The sequence below is a fragment of the Clavelina lepadiformis genome, chromosome 6 (genome assembly GCF_947623445.1).
Source record: "Clavelina lepadiformis chromosome 6, kaClaLepa1.1, whole genome shotgun sequence".
Classification (NCBI taxonomy): Eukaryota; Metazoa; Chordata; class Ascidiacea; order Aplousobranchia; family Clavelinidae; genus Clavelina; species Clavelina lepadiformis.
The window spans coordinates 413,118-439,967 of record NC_135245.1 but is presented as its reverse complement, the minus strand read 5'-3'; the positions used below and the strand labels follow the sequence as shown (position 1 = coordinate 439,967).

Sequence of the window (26,850 nt, the reverse complement as noted above, 5' to 3'; positions counted from 1 at the left end):
AAGAGAAGCGAAACAACGACCTGAGACTCATTTCATTTCGAGGACATTAAGCAATTCTACAGACAAACATTGTAATTGAAGTGGTCGTCCTTACAGGCTAAGGAACGATAAACAATCATTTCATTACAAGGTAATCACAGACAACATTCGCAAATTCATAAATTTAGCAATAGGCCTACCACCTTTGTCCTTATATACATCACGTATGTATCTGTTACAACTGAATAGATTGCTCTAACTGCCAATAGCTTGATAGGTGACAGCCTATTGCCCAAACACGGCAACCAGTACGGTACTGGTTTGACGGTTAGCCTTAGCGGTACAAAGGATACCGTAATTTTACGGGACGCTAATGATTGAGCTGACGTATATTTTATAGTTAAAGCAATCGCAGTTTATTCATGACATGACGCCTAACTGGATATAGGCTAAACTCCTATGACCTACACTTCTGACTTCAGTTGACTACCGGCTACCGCGCAAAGAAAGCAACAGCAGCAGCATGTTGTCAAGCAATTTGACTACTCTATGACATAACAAAAGCCTTGATCTATGTCAGAATGAAGGCCAAAAACTGAGATCTTTTGCGATTTTATTTTTCCGATAACTACCTAACCACGAATTATTTATTTTTAAAAATGTTTTACCCGAATGTTCAGTTAATAGTTTTTTTTTTCGTGTAAGATCAACTTGTTTCTGTACTTGTCTCTCACTATAGGTTCAAATTGTTTTCCAACAGTTGGATTACATGTTTTTTATGGTAAATTAAATTTCAAAGGCTCTAAATTATGATTTATGCAATTTTGAATATAAGAGTATTCCCAAGTAAAATAGATTTTTTGTTTTAAATAGTTAAATTATCAAATAAGCCAACAGGCTTAATAAATGCATGTCTTTTAAATTTTTGACCTGCATCTACTTCTGAGAAAAATATTATACTCTGTTCAAAATAAAAATAAAATGTTTTAGCAAGTTCTGTGCTCGTGAAATTTTAAAAATCTTGTCTTTGTTTGGTATCGAAAACGGTACAGTCGCTATTTGTTTCTTTTCATTCCTTGTTATCAGTTTTATCATATTTTTGAAAAATTATACAATATTGATTGTTAACAACCAGATGAGGAATGTGATGTTGATTAGAGCGCCTGGTTTTATGTCTGGCTCATCACTCTAAGCAGAAAGGTTCAGATTGTGGGAAGTCTCCCAAAAAATTTTAGCTCAGTAACCATCAAATGTAACGGTCGCGTGCACATCAGCCAGCGTCAGCTGTCACTGAAATCAACAACTTGCTGAGTTAATAATAGAAAGGACACAAGAAATTAGTTTTTATGAAACTTTTAGGACCATTTTGTTTTCATTCTAATATTCCGTTACTGATGAAGAAATGCGTCTCTATGGCAAATTGCTCGTAAATATAAAGTGGTAAAGGTTGCAATAGTTCATTAGCCGTTAGGTGGCGGTCTACAACCTTTATGCCAACGGTGTGGAAGTGGATGTGAGGTTACGAAGAAGGCGGAATTCACTCGCTTGGAAGAGGGCTGCCAGACAACCTCAGTTAGTGTTTAGAGCGTTGCGTTTAAAGTATAGTTGGTTCATGGTCAATGTGCAATCACCTTCCTGCAACTGCAGGTCTGTTAAAACCAGCAAAATAAGGAGAAGAACCTCAGTTGTGACATCATAATGCCTTTATCGGGCGGAGATAGCATAAAAGTAGCGGTGAGGGTGCGACCTTTCAACCAGGTGAGTTCATTTCAGTCTCCTGCTGATAGATCCAGGGCGTTACGACCAGCGCTGTACACCAAATGTGTCTTTTTACAAATTTTTGCCAGTGGTCAGCAATTACAACATATACCTGTTAATACAATTTCCAATGGTCAGACTGTCAGAGGTTTATTTCGAGAAATACAGTTATTTCTTCTCTAAAGCTGCAATCTGCCTTTTTTCTGTTGTTGCTTTTCGTTGTATGTGGAACCGATGCAGCTGTTGAAGCTGGTCAAAGTCTCGCAAAGAATTTCTTTGACGTTTTGTTTTACAACGAGCAGTAATGGATGGGGAAGGTTCGTCTTTTGTGTTCCTCCCAGCATGGGGTCGGAGGTCGTCGTTAAAAAGCGACAGTACGTCATAAATTTAGAGATTAGCGCGAGGCCTTTTACCAAAACTTGCTCTAAATGAGACACGTCATTAAAGTTTTGGAAATTTCATGAATCTCACAAAATTTACAATGCTTGGGAATTTTTATTGTTACAGTATGATGTGTGTGTGTGTGTGTGTGTGATTTTACCCTCTACTACTGGTCGTTTGTTGCCTGTTTTTTACGATTGATATCTTGGTGTCTGTGGAAAATTCAGTTGTTTGGATCATATTACGTCACAAGTCTCAGTTCACTTCAACTTTTAATCTAATTTTAATTGTGACGTTTCGGTGCAAAACAATGAAGTAATTGCGTTAGTGTCGGATCACTCGTTTGTTAACTCAGGGAACATTGTTGCGATATCGTGACGACATAATAGGCATTTGAAATAGATAGGACAGCAGTGACCTCATAGTTGAGTTTCATAAGATACAAAATATCCGTCGTCATAATTTGTTACTTATCAGCACTCACGTATCGCTCAACTTCCCTTCACAAGCGCTTGGCTCAATAAACAAATAGCGCCTTGCGTGCGCTTTATTTGGTTGCCAGAGAAACGCAGATACTCTTTCAAAGCGATAAATATCGGCAGAAACCGCGACAACAATTACTTTTTACAGATCGTGTTGGGGTTAAAAACAAATCCCACGATAGACTGAATCAATTAAATTGCTTTGAACACAAACCGTCTTCTCATCGCTCGTTGTGGCAAGTTCCTTGTGAAGAAGTTGAAGCTACCTGACTGCTTGTGGGAACTTCGCTTCGGCAAACAAACTTTCTTGTCATGATTCCTTGCTCGGTCGCCAAAAACAAACATCAACTCGACTTAATTAAGACGAGATGTCGGTTCATGGCTTATCTATGGACATTCCTGCACCATATCTGTTACAGCTGGTCTACCATTTCACAATAAATGTTTCCTATTTATTATGACCTCATCAAGGGCATAGGTCACGATGCAATATTTACAAAGAAAGAAATGATTCCAATGCAAGCGCACACGAAGAAAACTCGTTAAGTGAAGTTCCTTTACTTAATGTAAGTGAGTTAATGTAACACAGGACTTACATAACACGTCACTCGAAGATTCTATTTTGCCATTTTAATGTGAGTTCATATTTGGGCACAGCAGACAACAAAGTCCAATGTTTATAGTTTGTGTGGAATTAACCAGAAAGTCGGATGTATCAGTTAAAAATTAAAATGGACCCGAATTCCAAGGTCACCGTGATCTGTGTTTCCCATCTCGGACCGGGATCGTTCTGGCCTAAGCGCTTTGATGTCATGAAACCACCAACATGACGGCCTTGGCTCAAAAGCAACAACGCATCCTGTTAATACGAAACACAATCGACTTTGTAAACGAATAATAAAGCATTGTTTACTTAACAATCTCTGTTTGCCCACATCCTGTTCCTTCTGTCGCTTTTGTTGTGTCATAAGCACATTGTGCCGTCATAATATTGACTCTACGCACTTTCATACAATTTATAAAGAAATTATGGTAGCGGGAAAGTTGGTGCTAATTGGCACAAATGCTAATACCGGCACAAAATCTCTTTTTCAATTAAATATTTTGGTTAAAATAATAGTCCAAGAGGATTTTGTGTCAGAAGTCAGAGACCGGCGAAGGCTTCAAATCTGATCGTTTCATGGCAACCTTGACATGTGAGCTGCTGCGTTTTATCCTGATAAACTCGGGTTAAAAAAATCATCTTTTGCGAGCTCTATGGGAGTTGTTCGTCATGACTAATGTATCTATGTCTTTTGTAAGAACGAAAATGGCGTTTGCTTCGATCTTTTTGATCTAGACCCATGCAACATGTTTCCCTCTGAAATGTTACATTTGTTTAACTCAGCTGGTTCGGTTAAGTTAAACGAAGGTATAAATTCCACTGCCATGAAATACATGTGCAAACCCCTGCTATGGTTGTCAAAAGGTTTCAACCAAGTACATTTAGGGGTAGCTCTACCAATTATTGCATCATAAAGTCATTCAATTGTCTCAGACGGACCAACCTTCGCTCTAAGCATCCGACATAAGTTGGTTTAATTTCTTCATTTGCTACTTTTTAGAGAGAATTGAGTCGAAAGGCGAAATGTGTGGTATCGATGCAGGGGAATTCCACGACTATCACCAACCCAACAAACAAAGAGACAAAGCAATTCAGCTTCGACTATTCCTATTGGTCGCACGATGGCTACGTTGTGGATCAGAATGGACGATTAATCCAATCAGAAGCGAGCAGTCGTTATGCGGATCAGGTGAGGAGCGAAAGATTTTATTAGAACATAAACAAACATATTGTGACGTAATAAAGTTAATGACATCTTCCGTCTTTATCGATTCCACGAAATTGACGATCGTGCTTGCTAGGGGTTGGTTGTAAATTTCATGTTTGAAGAAGATTTTTATTTCCGCCATTCCAATGTCAAGGGTCCTGTCTCATGATCCACGAGAGGGCGATATGGAGAGAAAGGGCACTTTCTTTTTTCTAATTATGACGCCACAATAAACCATTGTCAACTTTTTATTATGAAATAATTTTTATTGAACAATCAACATTCCCCATCTTTACAGATGACCGTCTTCGATGATCTGGGGAGGGGGGTCCTCCAGAACGCGTGGGCGGGCTACAACGCGACCCTATTCGCTTATGGACAGACGGGGAGCGGCAAAAGTTACTCCATGGTGGGACACGGGAGCAATAAGGGGATTGTCCCAATCACCTGCGGGAACCTCTTCAGAGCTATCGATGAGGCCAGAGAGGGCGATAAAGAGCTACAGGTAAGATGGTGTCAACAAAGGCGATAAGTTTCCTACCAAGTTCATCGTAAGCTCAGGGCGTATTTCCAGCAAGAAACTAGACACCTCTTTCTTTTCTGCGCTAAGATAGAGGCTCCAGATTAGTTGTATTTTGATTTATGTTGTGGTCGCCAAGGCTGAGCGGATATTTACAAATTGTTTGAACAAATCGTCGTTTGGCTCAAAATTTCCCTAAATTTCAAGCTCCAATGATCGTTAGATCGTAAAGGTTAATTGTGATGTCAGAAACCATAAATTTTATCGCTTAACAATGAGCTACAGGTTGTTATGGCAACACCACATCTGGCGACAAAGTAATAAAAAAATCTCAAACCGATGATGTAATTTACATTTCCACATTCCTGCATTACCTTGCCTTGCCTGCCGAACCAACGCGCCGTGTTGTTTAAAGGTCACTTTTTCGATGCTTGAGATTTACAACGAGCAAACTCGCGACCTGCTTTTCAATAAAAGTCAACATAAGTCAACAAACTTGAAGGTAAGAAACTCCCCGTTGTTTACTTTGGTTTATCTCTGATTAATCTTTGATTGACTCCTTCCGTGCTTAAGTCCCACGTGATGTTGCTTTCGGTCAAACCATTTCTTTTTGCAGGTTCGTGAAAATCGTGACGTAGGTTTTTACGTCGAAGGCTTGACGCAACATCCATGCCGAGATTACAACTCAGTAGAACAATTGATGGAAGTTGGCGCCATCAACCGGACAACTGCTGCGACAAATATGAACGCTACGAGCAGCAGATCGCACATGGTCATCAGCATTAAGTTCAAACAGGTTTGCCAATTTAAACCAAATCATGTCGTCAGAGCGTAGCTCAGTGTTCGACGCGTCATGGCCTGCAAGCGCCGAAACAATCGTGCTCTCTGTTACCGAATAATGCACGTATGCCATAGATTTTCAACAATGACCTTGGTGAGAGCACCACGAAGACGAGTGAGATAAATCTGGTCGATCTCGCCGGAAGTGAGAGAGCAGAGTCGTCAGGGGCAACCGGTAAGATTTTTATTACCCCATATTAGCGTACTTTATGACGTTGTAGTTTATTACTTCAACATCATTACAAGCTATCGAGACGCATGAACATAGAAATCGAAAAAGACTTTATAATGAAATAAACTTTCCGCGGCAGGTGACAGACTAAAAGAAGGTTCTGCGATCAACCGAAGTCTTTTGATGCTGGGAACTGTGATTGAGACTTTAGCAACTGCTGACCCCAAATCGGTTGTGCCTTACCGGGACTCCGTTCTCACTAAACTTCTCAAATCTGCCCTGGGCGGGAACAGCAAAACTGTCATGGTGGCTCCATTCTACTTCACATCAGGAAGATAAATCTCGAATTTGTTGAATTGTTAAATATTGAATTTTTTCTCAGATCGCGGCGCTTAGTCCGGCCGACATCAATTACGAGGAGACCCTCTCTACCCTGAGGTACGCGAACAGAGCGAAAAAGATAAAGAACAGGGCGGTTGTCAACGAGAGTCCGACCGACAAGTTGATTCGACAACTGAAGGCGGAAAACGCGCGACTTCTTGCTCAATTATCGCGAAAATCTCCCCATGATGGCGTCAGTGATAATTGTAGGTCATTAGCGGTTCCTTGTTATTATATAAGAATGCTTACGTCACAACCATGTTGTGATGATTTTAGCCGATGTTCAGCGACTGCTCACGCAAAACGAACGACAGATGAAGGAGATGATGACATCATGGGAACAGAAGCTGGAAACTGCCCGGAAGGAATGGGAGGCAGAACAAAGATCGATTGAGGGGATGCCCCAACAGAGAAACCAATGCTACCCGTACTTACAGGTTGGAATCTCTTCATGAATCTTGTTTTATTTAAGTAAGTTAAGGTTTCCAACAAAAAGTCGAATGACTTAACTTCGCTTAAGAATGTGAATGAAGACCCACAGCTAAGTGGCATCATCAAGCACCCGATATACGACGGGGTCACCAATGTGGGAAGATGCAGCAAGCAGAGAAAAGAAGAAATCCATTATATTGTGCTGAGGGGACTCGGGTAATGGAGAGTTTGTGCTTTTGAAAAAGATTCCTTTTCAAATTTTTTTGTGACATTTGTAATGATCTTTGTGATGTTAATGATGTGAGAAATAAACTTCCTCACCTTTGCAGTGGAATCTGCAAAAAGATTTTGTGAGATCGAAGTTCAATTTACTTCATATCGTCTTCAGTTTCTAATCAACAAAGAACTTCTTTGTTTGTTCACAGAATCCAGGAGGAGCATTTCATCATCCGGAGCAATGGAGAGGGCAAGGTGATAATGGAACCCTGCGCCAACGATGACGTCACCATCAACGGGAGGAAAATCCTCATCCAGACTTCACTCAACCACGGGGTGAACTTGAACTTGAGTTTGAGATTCTTGACCTTGAATGAGTTTGCTCATTTTGACGTACACATCTTTGTTCTTAACTGAAAGGATCGACTCAAGGTCGGTTCAAACTCGCTCTTCCTCTTCATCGGATTCCCATCGGAAAGATCTCGCGAGAGCGTCGAGAGCGTCACAGAGCGATGCAACTTCGACTTTTTCCAGAACGAACTCCTCACCTACAGTGACATCACTCATGAGTTACCTAATACGTCACCAAGAGCAAAACGTCATAAAAACGAGGTTGGTGTTGGAAGACAGTTTCCAAGTTTGATTTTGAAGAAGTTTTGACGTTTACACAAGAGAAGCTAAACTCAGTGGTCATCCACCTTTTCTTGTAAAATCACCCCTTTTCGGAGTTCTTCGTCAAAATTGCCCCTACGATTATTTTTCTTCTTGCGATATTCAATATGCTTTGAAATTATCACAAAAAGGAAAGAACAATCAGAAACAAAGCAAGTATGACCTTATGCAATAATAGCGCGGTAAATAACAGATACATAATTATAAAATCACAACTAGAAAGACAATGGAAACAGCGTCTTTCACACCCTTAAAATCTAAAATCCCCCTCCCCCCAACTTCAAAAATTGTCTCAGTTGCCCCCTTGATGGACAATATCGCCCCCGTTGAAGAACCTTGAACGAGAGCTTATGGCTGATGTGAATTAATTTCAGCGAATACTTGTGGTTTGCTTAAACACTATGGTAAGTGTCATTATTGAAGTTCTTTGTTTTTAAACTTTGAATTCCTTTTTATTCCGACATCTTCAGAGCATCACAGATGCAGTTTACGCCGAGTACATCCGGTTGGTGCCGGTTGTGGCCAGTATGAACGCCATCAGCCAAGAACTTAAGAAGGAAAGAGACTTTGAACTCTTTGTTAAAAACCTAGCCACTTATGACGCGCGGGGAAACGAAATCCCAAAAGAAATAGCGGTGGAAGTACGACACCAGGTGGGAAAAAGATTGGCTAGGTGTGACCGATAGGTAGCGACAATGATACTGTGGTGGGTGTTAAAGACGACCCCAAAAATCTTTCTTCAGATGCTAAAGTGTTTAAAGTAGCTTATTTTATTCCACCAGGTGACAGACCAGGTTTGGATCTGGTCCAAAAGCAAATTCATCAACCGCCGCTACATGATCGAGGAGCTTTACATGAAGCATCAGGATGATCCCACATGGATGGTGGAGTTATCGGAAGATCTCGATCCGTTCTGGGATCCGGTGGAGGACATTTATCTCGGATGGTGTGTTGTTTACGTCATCGCTGAAGATTTTGTTGCTGGATGAGCGAATAGTTTCTAGGTTTCAAAGTTCCGTAGAGTGAAACGTTTAGATCATATTTACTGCTTCTTTCTTATTGTAGCGCCCACGTGTGGTTGCACAGTTTGTCTTACAACATGCCGTTAGATGACCAAGTACCGATAAATAACGATATTGGAGAAGAGGTCGCTATCCTGCAGGTGTCTATGAATCCCTGCACTCCCACGAAAGAGTAAGTTATTTTCATGGACTTTTTCTCGGTAGTCTCCCTAGAAATATGAGTCCAACATCCGTTCTCCTCTTCCTCCAGGATGAAAGGAGAGGACTCTCTGGTGATTGATCCGACGGAGATGGTCGGTAAGCGGATGGATTTTATCATCAACATTCCGCATTGTCTAGGCGTAGAATGGATCAGAGAAAAGAAAAGCAGGGGAGCAATGTTGAGGTGAGAAGCTCAAAGATGACTTCTCACGTTATCGCCTCCAGGTCTCTGCTTTCATGCTTGCTCTTTTAAGGTTTAAGTTCTACGACGAAGAATACGGACATGAGACCGCCGCTGTGTGGCGCACGATCAACCCGAGCTTCAACATGGAGCAGCTGATCACAGTGGAACGTGTGGACCAGGACCTCCTTCACTACCTCAACTCATCGGCCCTCATCGTCGAACTTTGGGGTCTGCAAGGTGATAGTTTTGGGTCTGCAAGGTAATAGTTGGGGTTTGCAAGGTGTCCGATAAACAAAGCAGAATTAAGCAAACCAAAAATTCTAAAAATCTGACCGAAAGTTCCTGAGCATGGACTTAAGCGAAGCGAAGTGTCTTAAAATTAACAACTTTTTTATCTTCGACGACATCAAAGTACTTTAATTTGCTTTGCGCAGAGGGCAGGACCGGAAAAAGGAACTCGAGGCAAGATTCAGGATTTTTTCACGTCACGCACACGTCACCGACTCCGTCACCATCTATGTCATCAAGCAGCAGTGACGTGGAAATGCTGGTAATGAAGTCACACGATGTCGCTTAGACTCGAATCGTCGAAGCTTCAACTTCAATTGCTGCGACTTTTCTTTCAGGAGAGCGAGCTCAGGGAAGCGAAGAAGATGTTGAAAGAGAGGGATGAAGATAACCAAGATCTGAGGAGGATTTGCAACGTAGGATCTCAACGTTGCATGCAGCACATGATCAGTTTGTCATCGAATCTTTTTTTCAGGTTTTAAAGAAAGAAAACTCAAAGCTTCGGAAGAAATTCGAAGCAAGGATTGCCACAGAACACGGTAAGGAAATTTGAAAAGTTATCTCCCTTGCACTCTTCGTATTGGTGATAATTCTCAGCAATAATATCTTTAATTCTTTCAGAGAAAGGCGCCACAAGATCTGGGACAAGCCACGTCAGACATATCAATAACACCAAAACAAAACCGTCAGGTAGCAACAGAGCGCAAGCGGAGCTAGGTCGAGCTTTGAAATGTTTCTTCAGCGACATCCGCCCTCTGCAACAAAATCTAGCACGTATGACGTCACACAATGGATTTAAGGGCAACAAAGAAATTGAGAAATTATCTGAAGATCTCGACGCGACTTTATTAAGTCTTAAACAATCGGTTTCGAACGCAGTTCGACTCCAGCAGATGGAAAGGCCTCCCCCCATCAAATGAGTTGTTCGAGAAAGTTCTCATCGCTTTATTGCGTCATAAACCATGAATGTAACGACAATGTGCTTCAAAAACCTTAAAAGTAGACTCGACATGCGCTCGTGTCCAGCCTTGGCCAGGTGATGAAATTGCGGAAGTGGGAGGGCCACTATAAATCCCTTTTATTTATTTCGTCACAAACTGACGATGTTATGAAGTTTTACTTCGCAACTATCTTGGAACGATCATGAACTTGGAAATACAGCATTAGAAAAGTTTTTACGCCGAAGAAGAATCCTTGATATGTAAAAATACTTCATTTTGCTTCCTTATGCGCATTGTTCATATAATTTTGCTCTCATTAGTTTTCAACCGTCTATTGCGTCATCAATACCTGTCCGAAACTGCGAGTATGCGACATTTTTGCCAAACTAAGGTTCTCGATTATGACGCAACAAAACAGACGGAAAGTTAAAGACTCATATTAGAAGAACGTCGCCAGAGCAAAAATGGAATTATATTGCTTCTATGAAACAATTGGCGCTGTTATTAGTTGCAAGTTTTTAAGTCTTAGTCTATAAAGTTGTGTGAAATATTTTTGTCTTGAAATATTCCAATATTTATTTTTTCTTGTTAAACTGTGAATTCGTATATTATGATGTCACAAAAATGTAAACAATGATCGCTCATCTAACCACAACAGGTTGCGCGGTAACATTTTTATTATGTTACAAGCAAGTAGAGCAAGGTGGTTCATTTGCAGGATATTTGTGCAGAAAGTTAAGTCAAACATCAAGGATTTCAAACAAAATCGTTCCGAGCCGCGATCCCATTATTCTCGAGTCCCTCCCCCACCAGCGTCTATACGATGGGGAGGATGGTCCGCTCCGTCTTCTGCGCAGTGCTCTGCACCATCAGCTCTTCCTCCTTAGGTGCTTCCCCCTGCTTGACGCACTGCATCCGGACCTGCTTGTTGCTCCCGCTGTTGCTGGTGCTCCACTTCCTCCTGCGACGACCAGATCCTCCGGAGCTGAGGCGGCTCCCTTTCGTGGATGGAATCCGGACCTTCTTTCCTGCTCTCATCAACCTATCCCGGAAGTGGCTGCCCAGGAAGCTGCGATGTAATTATGACGTCACAAAAGTTGCTACGCAATGAAAGGTCAAAAGTGGTCGGCTGATTAAATAAGCGAGATGCTAAAATATTTTAATTTGTCGACTCATGCTGGCGGGTCATCACAATCGCATGAAGTTGTCACGATTGTCCAAGGAAAGTTGCCAGCGCTAGTCAAACATATCTGGTAATAATACATCTAAGACATTGTGATTTATGACGTAATAATACCCAGAGTAAGAAGAGAATTATTTGCGTATTTCCGCTGTTACGATTCCGGATGTGAAAGGTTGAAACGTGACAGGGCGCCAACCAATCACCAGCCTCCATTAAACTTACCGAATAAATCACACAAAATCGCTGAAATCTTAGTCCCAACTGTCACGTACCGTAAGCTTAACATGACTTCATGACGTCATCATTACCGTCACTCACCTGTAAAAGTATGGATTGAGGGCGCTGTTGAGGTAAGCAATGGCGCGAACCGCGTCCCCCAGTTTCCTGCAAGCTTCAAGGCCAAGGTCAATCCCGTAGATCTGAGCAATTTTGACGATATACCATGGCGACCAGGAGACCACGAATAATATGACCAGCCCCAATACGATCATGGTGACTTTGCGACGATAGGTCCGCTGGAAAGAGTCATAAGTATGGGGTTGTTAAAATAAAATATATAAGTAGATAAACATCTTGCACGTTTTAAGACCACATGACTTTGCCTCCTTTTTACCTTCATGGATTGGTTGGTTGTCAGTATGTTATTGTATTACTATGACGTAACAATGTTAGTACCATTCCCCCCCTCCCCACAGTCAATGGTGAAGAATAAATAACACGGCAAGATACGAAACAACCAGTTCACCTGTGACTCGCTATTTCCGACGGATTTGGCTTTCATGATGGTGGAGATGATCATGCCGTAGAAGAACGAGATGAGGAATAATGGGATGAGGAAGGCGATGATGAAGTTGGTCCACAACCAGACGAACAAGGTTGGTTGGTTGGTGTGTCTGGCAAGATATGTTTACCATGAAGCATATGGTTGGACGTGGTGTCGTACAAACAAAATCTCGAGACTTACTTGCAGAATCGGTGGAAAGTGAGGACATATTTCAACCCCTCCGTGGACGTTGTCTCCTCTTCTTCACCAGAGAGCGTTGGAGCTGTTGGCTTGACGTCAGGCGACGCTATAAAACAACCAACTCATCACTTAACCAATCGAAGCGAGCAACACTATGAATGGAGGCGAGGTGGGCACCTGTTGACTGGCTTCTCTTCATCGCTTCATTCAGGTAATCTTCATAAATCTGCCGAAGTACTTCGTAAGGCAGCTCGTAGTCGAAGAATCCTGCTTCAAATTCATCCAAGTTTTCTGAGAAATCTATTGTATTTTCATCCCCCTCTGGTGACGTCATGTTGACGTTTATCTCGGTGAAGTTTTCGTTCGTCGTCTGTGAGGCGGTGACGTGTTGTGATGTTGGAATGTTACTGACGTGGCCGAAGTCGAAGCCACAGATCTGGCAATCGTTGACCTTGGCGTTCTGGTAGAGAATGATGCAGGCCAGAATACTCGCCGACCACCCTACTATGCTGATGATGTAAGACGCAATAGGGCTACGTAGTGACGTCACCCATGTGCTTGACGCAAATGCTTTCGTCACAGCCAGGTAGCGGTCAAGGCTCATCACCTGCAAAGATAAGAAATGTTAATTATGACCCAACAATTTATTTCTACGACGTCCAAATCGTGCAGCTTGGATTTTTTGAGTGGGAGGGAGTTTCATAAAACGACGACAAAACATTTTTTAAGTGATGCAACGTTGAACGGTGACGTATATATGACGACATATTTGACGAAATCAATGAACTTATTTGGTCATAATCCACTCCGCTCTGCTCCCTCATATTATCAAAGAAGCGTTCCGCTTTATCGTGCTTGTTAGCAAACAATGCTTTGAAACAAAGCACGTCGAGCGATACTAACATAAAGCGATGAGCAGCAAACCAGCAATTACCAAATTGACTTAGCACTGAATTAGGATAATGAGCAATTTTACTTAAAATTAAGGGGCCAGTGGAAAAGATAAAAACTTACACTTTGCCAAAATACCATCTTCTTTATTTACTATAACTTTAGTGGCCAGCACAAACCTTCAAAACAAAGCAAATTTTGGCCAGAAGTAACATAAAATGATTAAAAATTCTCTGATGCGAGCCAATTATAATTATGAAATTGTTCCAAGTCATCAATCAATGCTCAGCAAAGTATTTTTGGACTTCCTACCAATCACGAAATTGCGTCACAATCTTTGTGCTTTGGACCCGTCACGTTCTACTATCCTCACATTTAAAGAATTCATCAAGCACATTTGTAATTTAAAGAATAGGCCTAGAACATACTCCAGGTTTTAGCAAACTGAAGTAATATGTACCAGCAAACACCGGTGTATACTAATCTATATATGATTTAAATTTCAAGGCCACAACACAACTAAAAATCTACAAAGTTTTCATCGAAAATCCAAATCATGGTCATTTCCTCACCACGAGAAAGTAGATGCTTGCGTAATAGTTGATGAAGATGACTCCCTCCTTGAACTTGCAAACCCACTCCGGGTGGATCCACCTCCCAATGATTGAACTCTGAGCTGTGAGGGAGAGCATGGCAAGGAATAATGTGTCAGCCAGGGCCAGTTGCAAAATGTACCTGCATAAAACAAACATCACAAATTGACATTAATCAACCAAAATAGCGTCATATCTGTCACGAGCAAAACTTTGTTGGAGCATCAAGGTGCTTATAACTTCCTTGGCTACTTCTTTACAAGTCAATTGTACGTCATCAGCGTTGATGACCTCACCAGTTGGTGACGGATTTCTTAAACTCTTGGAGGAGCAGAATGGTGAGGATTACGAGGATGTTGCCGACCAATCCGATGATGATAAGCGCGATCATGACAACACCAAACGCGATCTGAGGTTCCTGTTGGATCTTACAAATCTCTTTCTCTGGAAATTGTTCAAATTTATTTAAAAATTTTCCACCATATCATTTCGTTTTTAATTTTGAGAAAAGTACCAAGTTTTCGTCTATAACTGCTGAGGGCGTTTCGAATATTTTTACCAAATTTTAAAAATTTTGTTTTTTCATAATAAATTACAACCCAACTCACCAACTTCAGTGAGTGGCCCATTTGAGGTGGCTATCAATGACATTTTGCATCAAAATTTATGGTCCGGAGTAATTTAACAACAACCACCTTAAAAATAGTAAAAGCTGTCCGATAAATAAATGTGTTTAGCGCAGAAGTTGTTGCACTTTACGGGAAGACTGGGGTAAGATCTTTTTCTAAACCAAAAAGGGTTTAAGAAAGGCTAAAAAACTTCCATTTTAGATAAAAACTCAAACTTTTACTGATACTGAGCTTGCCTGTGTAAGCATCAAGTTGATAATTTCAATGACGTAATAACCTTGATTGGCAAAGTTGTATCATTTACGCCGCATTAATTCAGCAAAAACCTTTCTTGCTTTCTAATTAAAAATACGAAATATTGACCAAACAAATATTTTTTTTATTAATTTTTTAATATTTGTTTGTGACATCATAATAACTTCTCTCAACAACCTTTTATCCTTTTCTTTTCTGACAAACTCCAAAGCACACAATGAAATGTTACTTCTGCCACGGAGATTTTTGCATCGAAATGGCTGATTGTTACGTCACAAAGATTAATGAGTCGTTTCCCGAGACTTACTTGCCAGACTCGCTAGATTGCAAAAAAGAAATTAATCAAATCTCAAAGTTTCATCTCCAGAAATTCTAGTCACGACCTGACATGTAAACGTCTAAGCGAGACATTGCGAGCAATCAACCGCTGTTTATTCTGTAAAAACAAATCAACGCTCCTTCTAGGAACATTTCCACTTATTTGTGTCTCACTGTGTTTACACTTATAAGACAATTTCCGTTCTAACACACGCCTGACAATGCAATAGCTTTCCGGTCATCGCTTCATAATTCACCACAATCTACGTCACAATCTTTTGCGCGGCGATCTTCTATATTTGCCGCTCAGTTGAAAAGAACTTTTCACGATTCTTATCCTTCGTGTCTGTCCGCTTCATTACAATCGACGCTTTTAACTAATTTGTCGACTTAGCAGCTCCCGACGTTCTGAATAAAAAATCAATCCACTTTCCATCGCTGTTTTAATTCGACTTCGTCACGTTAGCAATTGTTCAGGGAGACGATAAATTTATCGCTTCATTCACCGAGCAAACGTCATCCGTGGAACAGATGAATGAAAAGTTCCATTTTCCCTTCCTTCAACCTTTCTAATCGTTCTATCCGTAGAACTACAACCTGCATCTTATAACTAGTGTTAACATGACCTGAAGCTAAGTCGTAGCCAACATTACAGCAGCATCTGACAGCATGGCCTGCCCATAGGATTGCGGTTATCCTTATCAGCATTTATAAACATTTTAGATTTATTAGCTTGGCTGTGACGTCAGCACCGCTAATGACGTCCATTTAAAAAAATTTAGACGAACGTCGACGTCATTCATGCTCCGTCATGAGTGAAATTTTAAACCAATGAAAGCTCACCGGGAATATTTTGCTCAATCTTTTTGCAAAATAACTTGGATGGAAATTTTCTTCGACCGAATTTACATTCAATTCTCGGCCACGTCATAATTTGTCGTTATTGGATAACAATGGTCAGAGAAAATGAATTAACGACTAAAGCTGGAGCAAGATTAGTTTTTGAATTCTTCTTCTTGTTTCGCTGCATTTTTTGTCTTGGAACTGATTTTGAATCCAATCGTTTAATATATTCGCGATTGCATAAAAATTTCATGATAGATCGTCAGGATGACGTGACAATCAGGTTACCCTCTGACCTTTCCAAGTTTTTCTACAGTGGATAAGATAGGTCAATCTCAATTAATCTGTGTTGTAACAAATCTATAATGTGGTGCATTGTGAAGTCATAAAGCGGATATATTATGACGTATACTCCTAAATGACAAGGGAAGTCGATCATGTTGCTCCATGTCTGATCATGTGAAGAAGATCAGCACAGTAATTTTTGAATTGTCGTTTCCACATTGTTATGTCACAAACGCCCTGCACCACTACACATGCGATAGTCGCGATATTTTGAAATGTTTTTGGTGGTTTGGGTTGAAGTTGGCAAAAGTTTTCATAACATTTTAATAAATTGTCAGATTATACGCAGCTAAGATTATTCTGAGGCGAATTTTAATCTAGTTCAAAGTTCATTTAATGTGTGCGCTGATTACTCTCATCCAGCCAAAATTATCATGAAATTTTAAATTGTTTTCGCCAGGTGACGATGATTAGCCTTTATATTTGAATAAATTTGTCCTGAAAATTAATTATTTGCATTATACACGCGATGGCTTTGTGACAACATAATATTCTTATTGTTTGGTCACAACTGTTCTTCCGAGTAGACGTAGAATCCCGGGAAGCATGTCGTCACAATCCTTCCTTGTTGGTCGAATTCAACCTGTGACAAAGGATATTTCAAGTCACGCGCGATGTAGTCGACCACTTTGCCTTCCTTGCTCAACTCGATGAAGCTTTGTGAGTCATAATCGCCAACAAAGTACCTCCTGCCAAATGTATGGCACGTTTATTATTACGTCACAGAAGCTACCACCAAGCACTCGCACCCAGGGGCAGACTCACCCCCCGTGTTGGTCGAGGTAGTTGACCCCGGTGCAGCAGGTGAAGACGTCTTTCCCGAAACTTCCGAGAAATCTCAGATCCTCATCGAACAACTTGACGCATCTGTTATGCGAATCCGACACCATAATTCGGCCTGTTGCGTCACAATTTACGTAATAAGGCCAATTGAACTCTGTTGCGTCATCAGTTCCAAGCTTTCCTAGAAGTTATGAAAGTTTTTGCAGGTTGAGGCTTCACACAAATTTGCGTTACAGAGCAGACCATACCGAGATCTCTAATCAAAGTTCCATTCAGGTCGTGCAAAGATATTCGGTGTTTCCCCACATCCGATACCACGAGATGGCCCTTCCTCGTAGTTGAGATTGCGCGCGGGAAGACAAAGTAATCGTTGCCGAATGCAAGACGAAGCTCGGGTTTATAATCGCTGAGGTCTACAGTGATATGTCACGTCACAATACAAGCATTGTCCAATAACATTAAAATGGAAGTGAAATGACCGCAAGGTAGAGCAGGAGAGCACAAGACTAGGTTAATTCTTGCACGTGGCGACTTATAACTGGTTACAAGAAAGTGAAAAAGTATTTATAAGTGAAGCAATAATGGGTGATTCACGTCATTACCTTTTACGTCGGGGCAGTGCCACAGGGTTGTGTAGCCTTCAATGGTTGCTGCTAAAATCTCGTTGTTGACGCGGTGGAGTGCATGAGGGCAGAGGAGAGACTCATTCACTTTAATTTTCCATCCTGTGACGTAATTATACTGGTCGTCCAAAATCTAAAAATATAACAAACCAAGCCATGTTATGACGTCAGCAAATCGGAAATGGTTCCTGCTGCATTCCCCCCAAAATATCGATATCTTGCTAATTTTGACCTTGAACCTTCTTCAGTGTCATTCAAAAACAACCTGGATTCTTTTGTTGTTTATGTCTCCTATTATGACGTTTCCAGTGTGGGGGGACACGCTGAGCCCTCGCGCGTATTCGAACTCTCCCTCACCACTGCCTGGCTTGTTGTAGAAGAAATTCAATTTCCAAACCATCCTACTTCAAGCTACTCTACAGTAATTATGACGAAACAATGCAAGCGCGACGTCGGCGTCTTTGTAAGTTAAATATTTGCTGATGTTACGGTTGAATGGATGAACATCCCGCGTCGTCTCTCTTTGTAGCGATTGAACGAAAGGAGCGAGTCGCTATAACTGCCCAGTCAGCAAAATTAAATCGACAAAGACAAAATCATGACGATAAGATTATGATGATATCATTGAATGAAAAACCTGAATCCATCCATTCAAGAAACAATGAAACCAACAAAGTTATCCATCAAATGAACGAAGGAAATTTACAAGGCAACCCACAACAGAGCTTTTTCTCGGCAGCAGCTTGGCGGCATTTCAAAGATAAAGCAAAATACGAAATTAGTCGCAGAAACCATGGTAACCTCTAATTGTCATGACAACACAGCGACAACGCCTCGAGTAAGTGTCGGTTTGTCGTCGATAATTGAAGCTGAGTTGGCTTTCATCTGATTATAGACTAAACTCGCCCTGATTTCTGCCTCGTCTCATTTTAGACGAAGATCGCGCGCAACTGGTCGCGACCAGAATCAGCTTCATTCCAGTTCGATTATTTCAACTTTGCTCTGATGAGTTTTCACAGTATTTTATCTATCGACAGTTGTCATGGCGATGTCACTGATACGTCACCAAGCTCAAGCTGCAAAAACGAGTCATATGTGAGGTAATTATGACGTCATAAACAATCACTTTTAACTCAGCCTCTCAGAAACCGTAGTTTATTAGCTCACAGACGTCATCAATGGTGACGTTGCCAAGCCTCGAACGCGAGGGAAATCTCCTTCAAGATGAAATCAATAACAGTGACGACGGTCTACGTCATAATGACTTAGCGAGAAAGAAGATTTCTGTTCGTTTCAGAAGTGGAGATGAAAACAAGTCATCACTACTGACGTCACGGGCTACTCGCAAAATGAGAAGATCGTTAAAAGGTGATTATGACGTCAGGTGTTAAGGTTCATGCATAATGAATGATTTCACGTGACGGTCATCAATATTTCATCGCGTCATAATACAATTGTGGCGTCATAATGCGTTGGACGAGGGTAGAGGGGAGATGTTCGCGCGGAGATCTTTGAGCTCTTCAGGTTCAAAGCAGAACAAGAGGAAAGACGGATGTGGGATCGCTTCGTCGTTGTCCGTCTTGGAACCATTCCAGGAGGTCATTGACGAGGCTCTAGAGGTCGATTGGGGTCAACTTAATAGTAAGAGCAGTCATGCGTGAACAGTGATCGTCCTTGTGCAGTTGAGTGTGTCAAAAAAGTTAATTGGTCGTCTTCAACTAATTTCACAATCACATCGTATTGCGAGTCTAGATACGTCATATGTTGCCTTTATTACGTCTTTATTTGTTTAATTTACAAGTGTTTGTGATGTAACAAACAAGTGAAAATTAGGTAGCAATGCTCTTCCCAATTCCTTGATTGGAAATAATAACCACGACGCGATTATTGTAATTTGCGAAAAAATTTTGCCATTGTTTGTTCTACTTGGTATAACATTAACTGGTTACCCCATTATTACGTCATTCATACGAGCGTGGGAACCCAAGCAGATGGACATTTTCTCATCTCGTTTGAGCGAGTGGTGTCACGTGCTTAGCGTAATCATATTTCTTTGTGACGTATCTCATGTTTTTTTGATACATTTGTTGGAAAACATCAAATAAGCAGAGCTGTGATCAAGTTCAAATCCTTTGATGTGTTGAACTTGTTCATCTTTCTGTCGCGCTTTGGCTAATCATAATCATGACCTTCTCTCAGATGCAGACTTTCCACTTTCCGATGTCAATGCTGATAAATCGACTGCGTCACAAGCAGTTGCTTTCGTCATCAGAGCGTCACGACGTGGGGTGGTTCCCCTATGTGCGGAAGTTGCAGATTTGTTGAAAGAAAAACGCAGGTTCGAGTAAATTTTCTGTGATTGTGACGTAGCACGAACATGGTTTCGTCATAATTACATGTTTCTTTCATCTTTTCCTTGCCTCGGGCGCTGGTATTTCAAAGCTGCCTGTTTACGAGTTAATTCCAATCTAATTAAGCGCTTAAGATCTAATTTTCATCTCCGAGCTGGTGTTTGACAATTCCTTTCGATCGAGCCATGACCAGCCCACTGTGACGTCACATACTGTCCATTAATATTTCATAGACTTGAAAATTTGGTCGAAGAACAGAAGCGAGAAATACAACAACTTCTGGAGAACCAGGCTCTTCCCAGAAGTCCATCTCCTCCCCCACCGGAAATGACGCATTTTTCGATGCAAACTGTACAGGAAATGGATTGCCAAACGATTTGCCTGACTGACGTCGGCTCGCAAACTGACGTAATTCGCTAATTAACAAATTGAATAACAATAATAAGATGTAAAAAGCTAAATGGATGAGTTTGAAACGAATAATGCAATCACGTTTGGCTACTTCCTGTTTTCCAGGAAATTCTGCTTCCCTGCACGCAAATCAAGTCGTTGGAGGAATGTGAAGTCATGGTTGGTGAAACAAACCACAAAGTAAATCCGTATTTCCGCAAAAAATCATCGATTTTAAACCTCACTCTGTTTCTTGAACTATCAGGAAAGCCCTAACAGCATCGATATCAAAGGAATCCGCTTCGAATGCGGAAAGAAATTAAACGTCCGCTGTTTGTGCCCAAAGTTGACGACGTCATCGACACAGAACCCGGTGCAAAGTTCGGTCGGAACAGGCACATCGGACAGGAAGTGGGTTTAAATGATTCTTCTCTTTCAAACTCAGCGGATGATGATCATCTGATTTTGCTCCAGGTATTCTTCCGATCTCGGATACTTCGATCATCGGAATCTCGAGCATCGTCACAAACAACTGGAGACGCGAAATCGCGATCTTAAGGTTTTATCGCGGAAGAGAAGTGATAAAAATGTGGTACTTGAATCAGAGCTGAGCCAGGCAAAGAAAGAAATCGTCTCACTGCAGCAAGCAATACAAAACATACAGGTAATTATGACGTCATAATGAAAAGTAGAGACATTTTTGGGAAATAATAATTTCGAATTGGTCTCATTTTTTCTCACCGCTCGCTTCTTGTGACAAATTATTACGTGATAAATGCGTCATTGTGCAGTTGAGGAAATACGAGAATGAGCGAAGGAGAGTTGAAGATGATTACAGCGTCGACGTTCAATATGATGATGAGAGTTTAGATGACGTCAGCGATGACGTAACTATGACGAAATATGGCACGAGTGGTGTGAGCAATCAGAGAGATAAAGGAATCGTGTCTCTGAGTTCGCCAAGATCAAAGAGGTAATTATGACAGCACAATACCACATGCATCACGTCATCGCTACAGAATCTTTCTCAGGATGAAAACATTTTCTTTTAAAGTTCCGCCTCATCTTCCATATTCCCTGGTCCCATCCTCGGATGCAAGTGCCAGATGTGCACCTCTTTCTTCAAGAGCAGTGGTCTGCTAGGTTTTGCATCGAGTCCTTACGTCACTGATAGCTCTGGTAGGAACCCAGTGTTACGGGACCTGAGGAAGCTGATCTACCTGCAGAAGTATGAGCAGATACAAGATTTCGGGTTCTTATTAATAAATATGTTTTCCACTGTCTTGGTTCTAAGACCACTTCTGTGCATGAGGAGTTACTTCGAAAACTTTGCTCTCAATCATCCCAACTATCCCTTAATTGTCCTCTATTATTATTTTATTGCTTTAAATTAAAATTATTGTTTATTCTGAACTTGCCATGATGAAGCGAACCAGCAGAGATTGTCGAAACTTTGGATAAAAAAAATTTTTTTATCTGCGCCAGAAAAACATTTTTTACTCTGTCAGTTTATGCCAAATGTCAAGCTTAGCACAAATTCACACGCGACTGTATATTTCCTTTTGACGTTTGTTCAATTCTTACCAGGTCAAAAGTAGAAAACTGACTTCTAACATATTCTGTTTCCTAGTTCCAAGCTACGAGTGCACATGAACGATCAAGTTCTGTTCAAGGGTAACAAGGTAGGGCTGGTCAGGTACCTGGGCCACCTCGATGCGGTAAGGACGGCCAATGTGGTCTACGTCGGTCTAGAGCTCGATACGGCCGGTACGTACAGTGCACATTTTAGAGCGTTATGATGCAAGAATGCCCATTGTGACTGCTCACTTTTATATGCCAGATGGCCTCCATGATGGATACTTGAACGGCAAAAGATATTTCTTCACCAAACAGAAACACGGGCTCTTTCTGCCACTGCAGGATATCACCTGCGTCATCAGTAAGAAGGTGAGATGCAATGGAGTAAAATGTAACGCCAAAAATCGCGGTTTTACTTCGATGGATCGTCATAAATTGTCTTCAACACCAGGTGGCCCTCCCAGTGGTTAGTCAACGTCCAGCCCTCACCGCAAGCAGACAAAAAAAACATTCCAACACGCCATCTCGTGGTAAGATTGTAATCCCTCATAAACAGAAAAGTTCAAGCCCTACGTCATCAGGAAGTGAAACCTCTTCCGACGACAGGAGGTACGTATGTGACGTAATTGAAATAATGAAGTTTTCCAAATAAAAAAAATTTATTAAAAAAAGAAAAGTTTCGAAGAATATTTTGTTTCTGTGTACAAAGGCTTCCTACTGTCACCCAGCGGTGAATGTCATGAATGAAAGGTGTCCGACCCTGGGAGCACTCGAAGGGAGGTCAAGGCTAATACACTTACACCGTATTGTGGGTTTGCTGGCCATGCTACCAACATGTAGCACAATTGTATTATCTTGCATGTTTTAACAAAGCCCTTGTTCACTAATTGTACGTCAGCATGCTCTTTATTGCGCTATAGTGGTTAGCATCGTAATTTCCGCTTCCCAGAGTCAATGGCAAAATATAAACGACACTTTTATTTCCAAAACAGTTTTACGTCATAAACTTTAAAAATACTTTTATTTTCTCTGAGGTTAATGATTTTTAGAAAACACTTTGTGGCGTCACAAGAGTGGCGTTAAAAACACGCCACGTTCGAACAAAGTCTTCGATAACTCAATAACAGGAAAATAATTTCAAGAAAATTTTGTCGAGTTTTCGGAAAGTGGGGGAAGATATTTGCTGCATCGACGTCGAGCGTAATTAGTCATGACGTCATTCGAAAAACTGGAATCATGTTTGTTGACGTCATTCGAGCCATATTTAGACATTCTCGATAATGAACGTTGATTGGCTGAGCTGAAAAGGTCGTCAGCGTCTTCGTTTTCGTGCTCAGTCAGACGACGCTGAGATCGTTTTTTATGACGTTTCGGTGACGTAAATATACCAGCAGTATTGTCTAAGTCTTCCATGAAGTCATTTGAATCAACCAAGTTCCCAGAAATACTACATTTTGAATCCTTCCTTCTTGCAGTGACGTCACCAAACGTAGGGTCGTAGGTTTCATTTAAGTCGTCAGAAAAAACGCTTGTGACGTCAGAAACTCCACAATCAATCGCACTTTCTGACGTCGCTCCTAGGGTAGGGCGACGCGATCTGCGCGGTCGTCTACGGCGCAGATTGTGTGGGTCATCAAGGGAGTTATTGTGATGAGGTATCTTTAGACAATCCGAGGAAGTTCCCGTCATCTGGGACTCCTCATCTAGAATTGATGTTCTCCTGTTCCGGCGTTCTTTTCTTCTAGGATTAGAGCTAGGGAAGTCGGAAGAAGTATCTCGAAGCGAGAGGTTCCTAATCGGGGTGTCCATCGTTGAATTCGAAGGATCGAGTCGCTTCCTTGGAGGAGTTAGCGAGACTTCTTCGTCTTCTAGAACGTCCTTGCTCTCTTCCAGAGTACATGATGACGATGTGGCGTCGATCTGTGGTTCTCGGCGCTTGCTTCGTCTCGTGAAGTTCTTCTTCTTATTCTCAAATTCTTCAGAAAAATCTCCAAATGAAGAAAACTCTCTTCCATTGATCTTCCTCCTGCTCCCGCGATTCCCTTTCTCCTCCTCATCTTCTATCTCATCCTCTCCCATCGTGTTTGCGCTTATCAGAGTGTTCCGCCGACGTCCAGATGCAAACAGCGGATTCTTCTTCTCCACATCAGTATATCCAGTAAGAGATACGTCTATCATTGTGACGTCATTATTGTTGGAGTACTTTTCTTTCTTCTTTTTGTTGAAGTTGTCCACATTCTCATCAGCGCCACATTGTGGTTGAATCGCGGGCAGGGGCTCGAACCCTTTAAGTTCGGAGGGCAGTTCACCCCTTAAAGCATTGAGAAGTTCCTGAGCTGACCTTTCAACTTCTGAGTCTTTTCCGGTCAAACGGGGTCTTCTACGCTTGAGTGATTTCGCACCAAGTTTTGGTGTGAGCTGATTGGACAGTGAGTTTTTAATATCAACTTTTTCCTTCATCTTTATGACGTTTTCTCACCTGACGTCATCGAAAACACATTAAACAGAAATTCTTACAACACTTCTTGAATATCTGGAAGCTGCTGCCATAGACCTGCGACGAGAAAATAATGTGATGAAGATAAAGCGCGAGATATAACTTCAAACCTGACCCCATCGCAGCAATAGCGCTGAGTTCATTCAGAGTTCTTCTCGAGTTCAAAGTTCCGCATTTCTAAAGCGGTCCCTTGATATCTTGCTCGTTGCGTTATCTGAACTATCTGGCGAAGCTACGAGATCAATAGTCTATGACATGAACTTAATGAGTTCTATGACCACATAACGCTATTTGCGCACTTAAAGAATAATGCACAAAGTACACATAGCGCATATAGCGTACGTAGCGTACAAATTAGGGGTAACCTTTATAAAGCGTAGTACACACCAACCTTGTACACAAAGGTACAGCTCGACCTAATTCAGAACGATCTAGTTAACAAGTTGCTTCGACTCTTTTGTAAGTTTTGACGAACACTCTGCTAACAGCAGCCAACCCACGCTGCTTGACCGCTTTTTCCATATTGTAACTTCCTATCTTGCCCAACTAATTCAATTTCGTTTCCACCACAACCTATAACTAACTAACCCAACCCCGCAGACGATGCCATAATTTATCGATTAAGTCGGCAAGCCTAACCCCTGTGCGCTCATGTGGAAACACCCATTATTAGGTATGACGCATGTTTTTGCCCGATGTTAGAAAATTTTAATCCCTGTAAAAAATTCAATAAACGCGCTTTCGTTTTCAACTCAAGCAACCGGCGCTAAATACGTCCACGTTCTAATGTCCTGTGTCTTGCGACTGAAACCGAACTTTCATTTCTCTTTGAAGTTGTAAATCCTGGTTGAAGCCCTCTGCCAATGCCACAAGCTCCTAATTTTTGGCAAAGTTTGCTTAAAATCATTCGAACGACGCTTGTGGTCAGTTGCCAGGCGAGGAACTAACTAAAGTAGCGAAAACCGATTTGTTCAAAGTGGAAGTGGCGAGTAAGGACTTGGAACAATTGCCAGCTCTCGACTCGCTTTCAGCAAAATGGCAACTCGCTTTCAAGTGGCCCCGAACGAAGCTTAATCGCGCTGCCCATCTCACCGCGCGCTTTCGAACGATAAAGAAATATGGAACAATCGCAACCTCTCATCATCGGTCACTCGCGACTCGTCGACCAAAATAACAAACTACATTCTTGATTGTTCGTGGGAACCTACGTCACAATAACATCACCAGCGCTGGCCGATGAAAATTCGCTCTAATTTATGAGCGCAAAAAGCAAACAAAAGGTAGATTGTGATCTATCATTGTTGCTTGGCAACCGCAGATAAATGCTCGACAAACACGTACTTTGCGACAAGATGATGAATATTTAATGAATATTAATGCATTTTTCCGGCACCATCTCGGGAATGACTCGACAGAGAAATGATAAAGTTGTTTACGAAAACTGATATTTAGCGTTAAAAGCGTCTGATTTATTTTTTTTAAAATCAAGTTCTTTTTAGGAACTAGGTGTTGGGAATTGTGAGTTATTCGAAGAAATAACAAATCACGGAGAGGGATGTTTTTTGTTGTTTTTCAGTGATTTTGCTTTGAACGCGTTTCGAGAAAACCTTCTTTCATCATCTAATTAACAATTAAACATCGATAAAACTGTGAAAATCTTATTCCATGTTGAACAACTTAAATTGTTTATACTAAAAGGTCAGATCTATCGTTACAGATCTGAACAAATTATTTGAAAGTTGAGCAAAACATTTATGCTTGCCCACTGAGCCCAATGTGACATTTAATTGACAAATATCCGAACATTTTGTGCTTTACTGCTTTAAATCGAGTAAAGCTGCTTTAAAAAATACGTTTCTCTGCTAATTTGTTCCATCTCTGAATGACATGTCAGTAGGCCATGTGCTGGGTAGCTATATATGTATTAGAGACTTTTTCGTATATTTTTCACTCGTCTCTTCATATATTTATTATCATGAGCACAAATAAATGGACAGTTGTTATAGACATTTCTTTATCGGTTTTGTTTTGTTTTGGATTTCAGTTTTAATTTTTTACGTTTTGCCGTTGCAAGGATAATAACTTGATACTGTTTTTGTATGTTGTTTTACGCAGAAAACTGTCAATGTTATAATCTTCTAACTTTAAGTAACGCAGTATGTTTAGTCACCTTTGAATAAGATTACCTTGACCTGAAAACAGGGAATTCACCAATAAACATAAAATTGTACTTTTACGAAACCCTTAAACTTTATTGACCATAAATCGTCCCATATAGACATCAGATAACGTATAGTATGCCGGCATGACGTGATAATTATCTTCAT

General features: G+C 41.1%; 5 protein-coding genes across 8 annotated transcripts; 2 read left to right on the top strand and 3 right to left on the bottom strand.

Annotated features, from left to right (window-relative positions):
• The first annotated feature begins 1,541 nt into the window (after positions 1-1,541).
• LOC143461693 (kinesin-like protein KIF28) lies at positions 1,542-10,886 on the top strand. Of its 2 annotated transcripts, XM_076959517.1 has the most exons (21): positions 1,542-1,737; positions 4,205-4,393; positions 4,710-4,916; positions 5,347-5,433; positions 5,548-5,727; positions 5,847-5,946; positions 6,083-6,249; positions 6,326-6,530; positions 6,601-6,761; positions 6,845-6,972; positions 7,182-7,308; positions 7,393-7,584; positions 8,115-8,297; positions 8,427-8,590; positions 8,710-8,838; positions 8,917-9,051; positions 9,122-9,288; positions 9,486-9,601; positions 9,678-9,755; positions 9,815-9,878; positions 9,961-10,886. In XM_076959517.1, exons 1-21 carry the CDS (start codon positions 1,678-1,680, stop codon positions 10,257-10,259), a joined length of 3,138 nt encoding a protein of 1,045 aa, XP_076815632.1. In that variant the 5' UTR covers positions 1,542-1,677; the 3' UTR covers positions 10,260-10,886. The 2 variants fall into 2 exon arrangements, 1 of the variants encoding a protein (XP_076815632.1); XR_013118071.1 differs by lacking the exon at positions 9,961-10,886 and having other exon boundaries at positions 9,122-9,310; positions 9,815-9,877.
• A 53-nt stretch (positions 10,887-10,939) lies between these two features.
• LOC143461695 (somatostatin receptor type 2-like) lies at positions 10,940-15,001 on the bottom strand. The gene is made up of 8 exons (XM_076959521.1): positions 14,520-15,001; positions 14,208-14,355; positions 13,891-14,053; positions 12,605-13,034; positions 12,428-12,533; positions 12,209-12,356; positions 11,782-11,978; positions 10,940-11,349 (listed from the first exon to the last, which is right to left on the bottom strand). The coding sequence occupies exons 1-8, from the start codon at positions 14,560-14,562 to the stop codon at positions 11,097-11,099; spliced, it is 1,488 nt and encodes a 495-aa protein (XP_076815636.1). The 5' UTR covers positions 14,563-15,001; the 3' UTR covers positions 10,940-11,096.
• A 1,680-nt stretch (positions 15,002-16,681) lies between these two features.
• On the bottom strand, positions 16,682-18,322 carry LOC143461697 (uncharacterized). Its single transcript, XM_076959523.1, has 5 exons — positions 17,973-18,322; positions 17,687-17,840; positions 17,333-17,497; positions 17,067-17,265; positions 16,682-16,990 (listed from the first exon to the last, which is right to left on the bottom strand). The coding sequence occupies exons 1-5, from the start codon at positions 18,105-18,107 to the stop codon at positions 16,807-16,809; spliced, it is 837 nt and encodes a 278-aa protein (XP_076815638.1). The 5' UTR covers positions 18,108-18,322; the 3' UTR covers positions 16,682-16,806.
• Positions 18,323-18,409: 87 nt separating this feature from the next.
• LOC143461694 (uncharacterized) lies at positions 18,410-23,017 on the top strand. 3 transcript variants are annotated; one of them, XM_076959519.1, is made up of 14 exons: positions 18,410-18,545; positions 18,641-18,807; positions 18,870-19,075; positions 19,907-20,045; positions 20,292-20,466; positions 20,575-20,628; positions 20,714-20,859; positions 20,923-21,112; positions 21,240-21,421; positions 21,503-21,676; positions 22,079-22,215; positions 22,289-22,395; positions 22,478-22,635; positions 22,736-23,017. In XM_076959519.1, the coding sequence occupies exons 1-14, from the start codon at positions 18,501-18,503 to the stop codon at positions 22,758-22,760; spliced, it is 1,905 nt and encodes a 634-aa protein (XP_076815634.1). In that variant the 5' UTR covers positions 18,410-18,500; the 3' UTR covers positions 22,761-23,017. The 3 variants fall into 3 exon arrangements, with proteins under 3 accessions (XP_076815634.1, XP_076815633.1, XP_076815635.1); XM_076959518.1 differs by having other exon boundaries at positions 20,575-20,649; XM_076959520.1 differs by lacking the exons at positions 18,410-18,545; positions 18,641-18,807; positions 18,870-19,075 and adding an exon at positions 19,138-19,348 and having other exon boundaries at positions 20,575-20,649.
• Positions 22,985-26,220, bottom strand: LOC143461696 (uncharacterized). The gene has a single exon (XM_076959522.1). It carries the CDS (start codon positions 24,484-24,486, stop codon positions 23,164-23,166), a length of 1,323 nt encoding a protein of 440 aa, XP_076815637.1. The 5' UTR covers positions 24,487-26,220; the 3' UTR covers positions 22,985-23,163.
• Positions 26,221-26,850: the final 630 nt, after the last annotated feature.

What these genes read in the sequence shown, in the direction of transcription:
- LOC143461693 (XM_076959517.1), top strand. Translation starts at nt 1,678, where the DNA reads ATGCCTTTATCGGGCGGAGATAGCATAAAAGTAGCGGTGAGGGTGCGA. An exon ending in GGAACAGCAAAACTGTCATG is followed by an intron (nt 6,250 to 6,325) that starts GTGGCTCCATTC and finishes ATTTTTTCTCAG; the next exon opens with ATCGCGGCGCTTAGTCCGGC. An exon ending in GCAGTGACGTGGAAATGCTG is followed by an intron (nt 9,602 to 9,677) that starts GTAATGAAGTCA and finishes CTTTTCTTTCAG; the next exon opens with GAGAGCGAGCTCAGGGAAGC.
- LOC143461695 (XM_076959521.1), bottom strand. Translation starts at nt 14,562, where the DNA reads ATGTCATTGATAGCCACCTCAAATGGGCCACTCACTGAAGTTG. An exon ending in AAGAAATCCGTCACCAACTG is followed by an intron (nt 14,054 to 14,207) that starts GTGAGGTCATCA and finishes TGTTTTATGCAG; the next exon opens with GTACATTTTGCAACTGGCCC. An exon ending in GAAGAGAAGCCAGTCAACAG is followed by an intron (nt 12,534 to 12,604) that starts GTGCCCACCTCG and finishes GTTGTTTTATAG; the next exon opens with CGTCGCCTGACGTCAAGCCA.
- LOC143461697 (XM_076959523.1), bottom strand. Translation starts at nt 18,107, where the DNA reads ATGGTTTGGAAATTGAATTTCTTCTACAACAAGCCAGGCAGTGGTGAG. An exon ending in GCACTGCCCCGACGTAAAAG is followed by an intron (nt 17,498 to 17,686) that starts GTAATGACGTGA and finishes ATATCACTGTAG; the next exon opens with ACCTCAGCGATTATAAACCC. An exon ending in AACTTTGATTAGAGATCTCG is followed by an intron (nt 17,266 to 17,332) that starts GTATGGTCTGCT and finishes CATAACTTCTAG; the next exon opens with GAAAGCTTGGAACTGATGAC.
- LOC143461694 (XM_076959518.1), top strand. Translation starts at nt 18,501, where the DNA reads ATGGTAACCTCTAATTGTCATGACAACACAGCGACAACGCCTCGA. An exon ending in TCTAGAGCTCGATACGGCCG is followed by an intron (nt 22,216 to 22,288) that starts GTACGTACAGTG and finishes TTTATATGCCAG; the next exon opens with ATGGCCTCCATGATGGATAC. An exon ending in ACCTCTTCCGACGACAGGAG is followed by an intron (nt 22,636 to 22,735) that starts GTACGTATGTGA and finishes CTGTGTACAAAG; the next exon opens with GCTTCCTACTGTCACCCAGC.
- LOC143461696 (XM_076959522.1), bottom strand. Translation starts at nt 24,486, where the DNA reads ATGAAGGAAAAAGTTGATATTAAAAACTCACTGTCCAATCAGCTCACA.